This window comes from Hyaloscypha bicolor, assembly GCF_002865645.1.
Source record: "Hyaloscypha bicolor E unplaced genomic scaffold K444scaffold_39, whole genome shotgun sequence".
NCBI lineage: Eukaryota > Fungi > Ascomycota > Leotiomycetes > Helotiales > Hyaloscyphaceae > Hyaloscypha > Hyaloscypha bicolor.
The window spans coordinates 608,559-620,876 of record NW_020194541.1 but is presented as its reverse complement, the minus strand read 5'-3'; the positions used below and the strand labels follow the sequence as shown (position 1 = coordinate 620,876).

General features: G+C 23.3%; 1 protein-coding gene across 1 annotated transcript; it reads right to left on the bottom strand.

The window, feature by feature from the left end:
• Nucleotides 1-10,080: 10,080 nt before the first annotated feature.
• Nucleotides 10,081-11,524, bottom strand: K444DRAFT_307895 (HET-domain-containing protein). The gene is made up of 2 exons (XM_024871782.1): nucleotides 11,495-11,524; nucleotides 10,081-11,430 (listed from the first exon to the last, which is right to left on the bottom strand). Exon 2 carries the CDS (start codon nucleotides 11,288-11,290, stop codon nucleotides 10,364-10,366), a length of 927 nt encoding a protein of 308 aa, XP_024741147.1. The 5' UTR covers nucleotides 11,291-11,430; nucleotides 11,495-11,524; the 3' UTR covers nucleotides 10,081-10,363.
• Nucleotides 11,525-12,318: the final 794 nt, after the last annotated feature.

Here is a 12,318-nt window from a genome sequence, read left to right as displayed (position 1 = left end):
CCTTTATATTTCTCTTATTCTTTTATTTTTCCCTAAAAAAAGAATATAAATATAATAATAATAGTTATAATAGAATTATATATATCTTTTATAACTAGTAAAAGCTTATAATAAAAGGAAAAAGCTATATCCTAGTAGCTATAAAGAAATAATATTAGTTTTATTTCCTCTTATATCTGAGATATTTAATTCTTTTCTTCTTTTTTTCCTAGATAAGTATTCTAGTATAATATTCTTATTTTTGAATTCTTTATATATCTTTAATTCTCTTATTTTTTTCCCTAAAAATACTATTATTTCTAATATAATAGTACTAAATATCTTATCTTCTAGCCTTTCTTTCTGTTTTATCTAATATTTTATCTAATTCTCTTACTTCTTTTATAATAGTATTATCTTTATATAAATTATTTATAAATTACCTTTATATAACTATTTCTAAAAGAGGGAAATCCTATAATAAATATTAGATAAACTTCTTTATTATAAAAAGGCCTCTTTTTCTTATTTCTAATAATTTTCTTCTTTTTCTAATAATAACCTTAATTTTCTTTATTCTTTATTTATATCCGACTTCTATATTTATTAATTATTATATCTGCCTTTCCTAATATTATTAAATTCTTGGAAGCTAAAGAAATTAATAAACTCGCCTCTAGCTATACTTCCTATAATATAATACCTAATATTCTTTTCCTAATAATAATTAAAGATAGTATTATCTAGCTAAGTATATAATAAATATATCTCTAATTATTACTATATAATTTCTTACTTATAATTTTTCTTTTTAAATAAATCTTAAATTACTATTTCAATTACTTTACTATTTCTGCTATTATTATTAGTTACTTTAAAAAGTTCTATTTTCCTAATACCTAAAATAATAATACTAATAAGCTTACTAATAATAACTATACTTATTTCTATACTTAAGAACTTAAAGCTATAATTATTATAGGCTTTAAAGTTATATATACTAATACTTAAGCCTATATAAGCTATTAAGAAAACAAGTTCTATTTTAATAAATACTACTAATATTACTTTTTTAGTCCTAACTATAGTAGATATTTTTAGAAATATAACTTTTATAAATATTCTTTTTATATAACTTGCCTTTTCCTAATTCTATTTAGATCCAAATACTAATAATAATAAATTCTAACTAGAAAAACAAGCTTTTAGTTCCTTAGTTTCCTAAAGTTCCTTTTCTATTAAATCCTGGCTATTATAAAAATATAAGAGTAATAAATCTTATAAATAATATAATTCTAGATAAAAATAATATATCTAAATATTCTCTAGTTTATAATTTCTAAAAAAAGCTAGTATTTTAGTAGCAAAAATTAATAGTTAGTATTAAGCTTTAAAATAATATTACTTATTAATTTTATATTTTTTTCCTAGCTTTATTAACTTTTTCTTATAAAATCCCGGATATAGCTATTATATATATAAATAAATACCTTATAATTTCTTTTCTTCTTTTATTTTTTCCTAATCTTAATTAATTAGTAATATAATATTTCTCTCTTTCTTCTAATTTCTGCTTTATCTAGCTTTCTTTTTTATAGTAATTTCCTATAAAATACTTTTTTTTTCTAGAAAACTAAACTTTTCTTTATATATATTAGGTAATAAATATAAAACTATAGTATTTATAAAATTATTAAAATTATTAACTTTTTTTTAAATAAAGAGTATTTTATTACTTCTTTTCTAATATCTAATACTTTTTTTCTAATATTTAAGGACAAGCTACTAAGTACTATTTCCTTATTCCCTAGTTTTTTATATATTTCTAATTCTTTTCTTTTTCTTTTTTAAAGAATTACTTATTCTTTTTATAATAAATTAAGAAAATACTCTTCTAGCTTTCTTTTTTTATTTAATATCTATCTAATATTCTCTTTTACTTCTTCCTAAAATAGCCTGTTTTCTTTCTTATATAACTCTTCTATATTATTTCCTGCTTTCTATTATATCTATTTTATTTTCTAATTCTTTAGAGTTATTTCTTTTATAATTTAATTCTTATTTTCTCTTACTTTATCTTTCTTTCTATAATAATTTCTTCTTTCTAATACTTTTATTTATATCCGGTCTTTATATCTATTAATTATTCTTATTATTTCCTTATTATTTAAGCTCTTCTTTCTAATATTCTATTTATTATAGCTAACCCTAATAATACTTTTTCTATTATCTTACTAGTTTATAAGCCGCCTATAAAAGTAAATAATAGTATTATAATACTAAATAAATAAGTAATATATTTCTTCTTATTTCTATATAATTTCCCTTTTATAATTTCTCTTTTCTAATAGATCTTATTTTATATATCTATAAATCTTATTCTAGCTTCTAGTACTTATTTTAAAGCTAACTATATTCTTTATAACTATAATAATAAGTATTTCTTTATAAATAATAATTATAACTTATCTAATACTCAAGAACTTAGTATAGTAATTATATAGGGCTTTAGAGTTAATTAACTTAATAATAAAGCCTATATAAGATACTAAGATATTATTAAGTTCTAATACTTTAAAGTTTACTACTAATATCTTTTCTATATTAGTACTTATACTAATTATCTTTAAATATATTATAAAAATAATTTTTTTTTTTATATAACTTTTCTTTTCTAAATTTTATTTAAATTCAAGTTTTAATAATAGTAAATCCTAACTTCTAATTCTTATATATTAATATCTAATAAAAGTAATTTTTTCCTTTATTAAGTTCCGGCTATTATAAAAATATAAGAGCTTTAAATATAGTTAATAAAATAGAGCTAAATAAGAATATTATTTCTAATTACTTCCTGCTCTATTATTTTTAAGAATTTAGAGCTATAAATTAAGAAACTTATAATATTTTCTAGTAATTAAATATATTAATCTTTTATTTACTAGTACTTTTTATTAATTTTCTCTTATAAAATCCTATTTATAGCTATTATATATATAAATAAATACCTATATATTAATTTCAAATTTCTTTTTTTTTTTTTTTTTCTAATTTCAGTTAATTAATAATATAATATTTCTTTTCTTTTTCTAATTCTCTTATTATTCTTAAGATTTTCTAATTATAATAAAATATAAGAAATATTCTTTTATATAAAAAAAATATCTAATTTATATATAGCCGCTTCCCTTAATAATATTTTTCTCTTGCTTTTTCTTATTTTCTTTTTTAAGGCCTAATAATTATTATAAAACTAGTTCTAGCCAGAATATAAGTTTAATTTTCTTTTTTTATAATTTCTTTTTTTCTTTTCTACTATTTTTACTAAGTTATAATCTAGTTTTCCTAGTCTAAATTAATATTCTTTTTCTCTAAAATACTAATCTCTATTTCCGGAAATAGTATTTTCTTATAAATACTAGATTTCCCTTAAACTAGGCTATAAATCTGCTTTAATACTTCTTTATTCTAGTAATATAAATTATATAAGGTTTCTAGAATAGTATTATAAAAGATAAACTTCTTAAGATAGCTTATAACTATAGTTCTTATTCGGAAAGTATTATCTAGTTCTATAATTATAAAAGTACTAATTACCTAGCTAGCCCTAAAGATCCTAAATAGTTCTTTCTAATAATAATAAAGCTTTAATAAATAGTTATTTTCTAGTCTAATATTATAAAGAAAAATAATATTCCTAATAAAAAAATATCCGAATAGCTTTAAGATATAAGTATTATTAAATACTTCCTTTTTATATTACTAAGAATACTTTATTTAGGTTTATATCTCTTTACTTAAGCTATTATATATATATAGTAAATAAGTTAGATATAAAAGAAACTTTATATTATAGTAATATATTCTAAATTAAATAATTTAGATTTATTAGTAAAAGACTTTCTTAATCTTTTTTAAGATAAAAAAATATATAACTAGTAATAACTTTAGTTATTATTTAATTAGCCCAAAATATAGCTAGAAAATAGAAAACCTAATTATTAATATTATCTTTAGTAGCTTTAGTTAGAATAGTAATTATAGGCTTATATTTTCTTTTAATTATTTTATTAGCTAGAGAATTAAAAGCAGAAATAATAATATAATAGATTTTATATATTATTATAAGCTCTTTTATAATAGTATTATTATTCTCTGGTTTTCTATTTATAACTAGTTCTAGAAAAACTCTATATTTATAAATAATATTTTTGAAAATAAATTAGGTAATTAATTAAGTATTAGTATTCTTTAATACTTTTTCTTTAACTTATCCCAAGCCTTTTTCTCTAACTAGTACTAGCCTATTTTTACTTAAATATAAAGATATATAAACTATATCTAAAATTATCTTATATTATAATACTTATACTTAAATAAAATATAGCTTATTTTTTATTTTTATATAAGCTATAAATTAATATTACTTATAATTCTTAATATATATTTTAATATCTTTATATTATTTATTTTACTAAAAACGGTCTATAATTTTATAAAAAGTAGCTTTTCTAGACTTATAATCCCTAATCTTATAAGCTATTATTTTAATATCTTCTTGCTTTTCTAGAAAATTAATAACTTTTCTAGATATATTTTAATTTTACTAGAAAAGTATCCTGTCTTATATAAGGAACTTAATAATATTATTCTTAAATAGCTAATATTTCATAGTACTTTATTTAGCTAGCTAAATAAATATAATAAGCTAGTAAATATATTATTAGTAATATATAAAATAGAAGTTTTCTAGATAAGAATTTATTTCGGGTTATTTTTCTATAATAATAGTTAAATAAGAATAAATATTTTAAGTAAGTAATACTAAGCTAAATATATAAATAAATATAATTCTTAGAAAGAATAATTAGGTATTTATAAAGTCTTTAATATTCTCTTTCTTTTTCTTTTTCTTTATTTCTAGAATTATATATAATTAGTATAATAAACTATTAGCTATTATATATTTCTTTCTAGCTATATACTTAATATTAAAGTTAAATAGCCGGATCTAAGTAATTTATCTTATAAGTAATAATCCGGATAAGTCCAAAATAATATTATTAAGCTATATAATTAGAATATTTATATTAGTTTCTAAGAGGAACTTTATTTTATAGAACTAGTTATAATATTTTTTAAATATCTTTAAAATCTTCTTATATTTATATTTTATAATATTATAAAATGCCTTAACTTAATTCTAATAATTACTTTTATATTATATAAGATAATACTTTCTATTATACTAGCTAATTTATATTAAAACTATATCTTATTTAGTAAGACTAGTATCTATTATAAGAATAATTAATCTAGTATTTAATAAGAAGTCTAGTATAACTAATATAAGAAAAGAGATTAAGAGAGTTTTAAAAATATCTATTATAAGCTAATATTTATATATCTAGATAAATATCTAATTTTTCTAGAAAAGTTTATAAATAAAGGCTATAATCTTAGTAAAATAAGTAATTCAGATTTAATAATAAATATAAATACTAATAAAAGTATAGGCTTATATAATATCTTAAGAAGCTAGCTATTCTAGAATTTTAATAATTTTTATAATTTCTAGTAATCTTTTTTTAAAAAAAATAAATATAACTAATAATTTAAATACTATTTATATATTATTATAATTTTAGGCTAGATATAATTAATCTAGTATATTTTAGTAATATAAGAACCTAGTTCAAGTTCTAAATATATTCTTATATAAATTTTTAGATATTAGAAAGGTCTTTAATATTATTATAAGTAGTAATAGAACCCCGGACTCTAATATTATTAAGGTAAGCTATATAAACTAATAATATTAAATCTCGGAAAATATAATATATAATTTAAATAAACTAAATAACTAAGTTTATATTTCCTTAAAAAATCCTAGTATAATAAAGAAACCTATATAAAGTTATAAATCCCGTTATATTTTTATATTTCTTAGCTAAAGGAAATTAATTATAATTCAAGAAATAATTTACTAAACTTATAATTATATAACTAGTAAAGTATTTCGAGAACTTATTTATATTTAGAAATAAGTTAGTATTCCTAATAATAATCTTATTTACTTATAAAGCTACTTATATTATATAATACTTAGAGGCCTCTTTCTTTCTTACTAGGAAATAAGGATTTCTATAGGACCTATTATAATATTTAAAGATTCCCGTATCTAGTTATTTCTATATAAGCTTATTAATTACTAGGGCTAATACTCTTAGTACTAAAAAGCTAGGTTCTTACTAAGCTTTATATAAGATAATATAAATTTCTAATAGTAAAGATATTTCTAGTTTTAATAGCCCTAGATAACTAAAATCCTAAGCTAGAGCCCTTTCTCTATTATCTAATATTATAAATAATAAATCTCTTTTCTTATATAATAATTCCGGACTAATTTTTAAGGCCTTTTTCTTCTTTTTTATTAAATATAAACCTGAAATAATATAAGAAAACTTTGGAATTAATTACTAAAAAAAATATCTAATTTCTAATATACTAATATTCTCTTTCTTTTCTAGTACTTTTTTCTAATTATCTAGTTTCTTAGAAGCTAAGCTAGTATTTTTATTTAAGTTTACTAGCTAAATTTTCTTTATAATAGGTTTATATAGCTTATTAACTAATATTATTAGGAAAAGGCTTTATTATTATATAAAAAAATAAGTATTAAATTATAAAGAAATATAATAATTTATATTTATATATAAAGAAATATTATAAAAGATACTTATTAAAGGTTCCGAATTAAATATATATATAATTTTCTCTTAAATTCCTAAAAAAGAAATAAAAATATTTCCTAAAAACTCTTTTTTTCTAGTTCTAATATTTCCTTTAGAATTTTCTAGTTATTTAAAAAAAAGATATTTTCTTAAATCTAGTTCTATAAATTAGATACTTTTATAACTTAGCTTATAGAAAACTTATTTTTTCTAGTATTAAAAATAATTATATAAATAGCTTCTAATTAGATATACTTAATAATAAGATTAGTTTATAGAATAAAGAATTACTTAAGAATAAGTTAATAATTAGTTTCTTTAATAAGAAAGATCTAAATATATAATAATATATTTCTAATTTTAACTTAAATATTTTTATAAAATTCTTTAAAAAAATAATATTTCTTATTATAAAAAATTAAGATTAAATAAGAATTTCTTATAATTATAAGACTATAATTATTTATAAGGCCTTGAGTTATAATATTAATTTTAGTACTAATATTAATTATAGCCTTAACTTAAATAGCTTTATTAAAATATATACTAAGCTTAAATATAAATACTATATAATATAAGTTCTCTTTATTTCTTTCTAGATTATAAAAAATAATAGTAATACTAGGGCCGGATTCTAATAAGTTATATTAAGGGCTCTAGAAAACTAGCTTTAGAAGAGCTAGAGAGTTTAATAAAAGCTCTCGAGTTATAATATTTTTTATTTTCTAATTAAGGATCTTATTTAATAATAGCTCTAGCTTAGTCTTTTTCTAAAGTTTATTTATTAGATACTAGACTTTCGGGTAAGAATTAGATAAAAGATAAATAAGAGCTATAAGTAAAGCTATAGGCTTAATAGTAAAATTCCTTAGAAAAGTTAAGTATATAAAAGTAGGCTATAGCTAGTCTAATATAAAACTATCTTATTAAGTTTTTTTTTCTTTTTATTTATAGCTATAATAGATATTTATTTCTTATTTCTAAGATATTATATTATAGTAATACTAGTTTCTTTTTCCTAATAATTCTTTAATATCTAATACTAATTATAATTATCTTTTAGTTCTTTATATAGCTTATTATTCTTTTTTTTCTTTATTTTAGAAATACTAACTATAACCTATTTATTTTTATTATTAGTCTAGATAAAATCTCTTATTTTATTATTAGAATTTATATATAAGTTATATTTTTTTATAGCTAAAAAAAGAAAAAAGATCTTGGTTTCCGAATTAGAATAAATATTCTAATTTATATATTAAGAATATAGCTTAAATTACTATACTTTATTAATTCTAGAAATAAATTAGAATATTATATTTCTCGAACTTATAGGGCTAGTATAGATCTAATTTACTTAATTAAAATATATAATTCCTGCTATATAAAGAACTAGTATTTCCGGATATTAAATAAACTAGTAAAAAGAAAAAGAATATAAGAAATAATATCTAGGATTAGTTCTAGTAAGTTTTAATAATTCTTACTAGGAAATAGGTAAATAAAACTAAGAGAATCGAGCTATATTTAAAGAAGCGAATCTAATAAGTACTATTTATATACTCGAGTTAGGTATATTATTATTTAGAAAAGAGTTCTAAATATTATTAAAAAATAATACTAATATTTATATAACTTAAGTAAGTTTAGCTATATCTAATATAAGAACTTTAGTATCTATAAGCTATATACTAACTAATAGCTAGTAATAGTCTGGTTTTATATAAATAGAAATAAGGCAAATAAGGTCTATTTCTGTAATTATTTAAGCTTAAAGACTATTAATAAGAATATTATAAAAGTAAAAATAGTCTTAATAATAAGTTATTTTTTTATTAGCTTAATCTAACTTATAATACTTTATAGCTATTAAGGTAAAAGCCTTGAAATTTATTATATAAGAGATATTAAGCTTTATATTATATTTCTAAATAATCTTTTTATAAAGAAATAAGGAAATTCCTTTAAGAAACTAAAATATTTAGGTATAGCCTTTAAATAATTAATTATTTACTAGATATTAAGAAAAGGAAATATATTATTAATAGAACTTTTATAAGTTAATTCTATTAGTATAGCCTTTCTTTTTTAAGGCCTTTATAAAACCTCGGGTTCTTATTATTTAGTAAGTATTCTTCTTTTAATACTTCTAATATAAGATAATTTTAAGAATAGCCTAATTATTTAAAACTTATTCTAGTATTATATAAATATACTATATAATAGTTATATAATAATACTAGAGAAGGCAGGAAATTATAGCTAAACTAATAATATAATAGTCTTAGTACTAGCTTTTATATTAATTTAGGAATTTAGTAATATTAGATCTTTAAAAATAAAGTATTTTAGGAGTAATAGTAAATAATATTACCTATATAAGATATATAGTTTAAGTTTTATTAATAAAAAGATCTACTAGTATTATAGGTAAGGCCGGGTTATTATTATTTCGGGAATAAGTAGTAATATCTATTTTAGTATTAGAAATAAAGCTAAAGAAATTAGTTATAATAAAGTTTAGATTATAAGTAAGAACTCATATAATAAAGAAAATAAGTAATAATAGTAATAAATATAGTTTTATAATTAGAAATAAGATAATCTCGATAGCTTAAGTAATTAAAGTTAATAATATTATAAAGGAAAATAGTAAGTTCTAATTTTATAATAACTACTTGATTTTCTAAGAAGATTATAATATATAAGTAATTGCCTTAATTCTAAAAACTAGTTCTAAAGCCTTAGTAAAGAAGCTTTTTATATAAAATAAATAAGATATAGATTATCTAGCTATTTATATAAAGAGGAACTAAATATAAGGTTTTTTATTATAGATTTCCGAAGCTATAATTTTAATATAGGCTAACTTTATACTAACTTTCTTAAAATAAGCTACTAGCTTTCCTATAAAATAGGCTAGTATAGAGAAATCTCTATATTTCCTAATAATTATATATATATTATAAATAAGTATAATAAGGAAATTAGTAATTAAAAGATATAATAAAGGAAATAGTTTTATAAGCTAATTTATTTATAAGATTAATATAAAAGAATATATCTCTATAATTATAAATAAATAGAATTAATAGCTAACTAGCTAGTATTTTAACTTTAGAAAACTTATATAATTAAAGCTAAAATATATAAATATAACTAAAAGCAAATATGCTTTTAGAATCTAGAAAATACTTATATAATTTAAAGATATTAGCTATTATAATTTAAATCTTTCCTAAATTACTAATATAATAGGAATTTAATTATTATATAGATTTTGGATTATATATAGGTATTAGATATATAAGTAGAGGTAAAGAAGATAGGAAGCTAAATAAGTAGAAGTAATAATCTTAAGACTCTTAGTACTAGTAATAAAATAATATAAATAGTCAAAAATAAGAAACTCCGAAAGTTAATATCTTAGGAAGGCTAATTATATATATAGATAGAGATCTTATATAATCCCTTAAACTAGTACCAGTATACCTGGGAAGCAGGATACATAACGGTAGTCACGGGACAAGAGAGAAAAAACCCTACTATAATACCCTAAAAATAGAGGGGCAGGTATGTACGGTTATCAGAAATCAGAAAATCAGAAATCGAAAATCAGAAAATCAAATCTCGCTTCTCTGTTTTGTCGACTAGCTAGCTATGGGCCTCAGTACATGAGCCAACCCTAGCAAGCCATATATTCTATCTCTCGGCTCCTGGCATTCGGCGTATCGAAAATCTTCTAATAACTTTTCCAGGCGGCTTGTATCACCCAAACGACCCCTCCGTTTCTGATCAAGGTTCTTGATTATCCGCATCTGGTGACTTAGTTCGTCGTATTTCCCTGCATGTTGGTTCAACGATTCAAGAAATGCTTCCCATTTCTCGGAGTGGCGTCCGATACAGACTCTCAGATCCTGCGATAGGGTAACTTCCTGTATGATCCATAGTCGAGTCCAATACTTGTGGCCACAGATCCAGGAACAAAACGTGTGCCTCTCACTTTCTTCGAGGTTTTCCAAATCAGACTTGAATGCTGTCTGGATCATTTGGTCCGCTTCACCCAGCCAGATCAGGACTCTTGCTGCGCGAGCGTATATAGAGTCCATAAATCGGACTTGCCGTTCGCGTTCTGCCAGATTGCTTTGATCGATGCAAATAGCATCGGCCCAGATCAATCTTGGCTTGTGATCTCGCCGTAAGGCCAGTAAGGCATCGTGAAGGTTTGGTCGGATCGCCATTGGAGTCCCGTTAAGCAGGATGGTGCCGGTGAGTTCAGGGGAACCCCAGGTATACGACAGTGCTTCATATTTAGGCCTGTTGCGAAATGGCACGTGGATAATTCTGCACCTGAGTATTTGCGGGTTCTCTGCAGGCTCAAGCTCGAGAAGCCGAATGGAATCCACTGAAGGATCGAGCTGTTCATATCGGAAGACCTCTGGAGTCTCTGGCATAGATACGGGATCACGCGAAGGGGAGCGGTTCAGTTTCCCCTTATGGTGTTCTCTCCCATGATGGCGTTCCCTTCCTGCACGCTGATCCCTTGTATGGCGATGTCGTTTCTTGGATGGCGCCATAGGCACTGCCCAGGCCAAGAGGTAGAGGTGTGCGACGAGACGGCTCTACGACTGCCGGGAACAGAATATTTGGAGGACGGAATTTGGCGGCGTGACGATGATATCATGAGTAAAGAGGGACGAATACGTCAACTGCACGCCTTATGGGCCAGATCCCAGCAAGTCAGCGGGTTGCGGTCTCTCTTTTGCTGGCTTGAATCATACCTCCGTAAACCAGTGTGTTCGGACTGGTAATCTTACCAAACCACTCAAGGGAAGCAGGACTGTTCACCAACACGCACAGAAATTATCTCTCAATTTCTCCCTGTCTCCGCAGACTCTTAGCCTGATCACCGTCGGCGATGCAGTAAGACAATTATTCGAGGAAGAAAAAGTGATTATCTGTCCAGAAGCTAGTTTCTCTGGCTAGTCATGAATTGTAGCAGGAGCAGTTGCGTTGAAGTTCAAGGCCAAATAGAAGCCGCGACGAAAAAATGAGGTGGAAAAGGTGAGCTGCGAGAAGTGAGCTGCGAGAAGTGAGGTGCGAGAAGTGATGTGCGAGATGCGAGGAGCTGGCAGACAGCAAAGCCGGGCGTTGATGATAAACGCCTTCAATCGCGATTGGGCGCAACAAATCAGCTTGAAACTGATATCTCCGGACCTCCCAGCCTTGTCGTCTTTCTTGTCCCTTAGGCAAATCGCACACCAAGATAATGACCCGAAGTCCAGAAGGGGTGGTTCAAGACGTGGAGGGAGCACTACCCTGGCTGTTGGGCGCCTCTCTGCGAGATCAATCACTGAGATCTGCGATTCTTTCGTACGCATTTTGCCTTTGAAAGGGAAGTTAAAAGGCGCGGCTGCGCTGAGAAGCAGGTTGCCCCGGCAGCCTTGTGCATGCTGTTCAAGGCAGGACCCGTGCATTCAACAGGTCGAGGCAGAATTGAGGGTCGCAAAACTTGATTGTTCACCCTTTTCGTTATTTACAAGGAGATAGAGCGTTGCTAACAGGCGTTCTGTCTGCAACTGAGGGTGAAATAGAGAAAATGAGG

Bases quoted from the DNA above. Each gene is read 5' to 3' on its own strand.
- K444DRAFT_307895 (XM_024871782.1), bottom strand. From the start codon at position 11,290: ATGGCGCCATCCAAGAAACGACATCGCCATACAAGGGATCAGCGTGCA.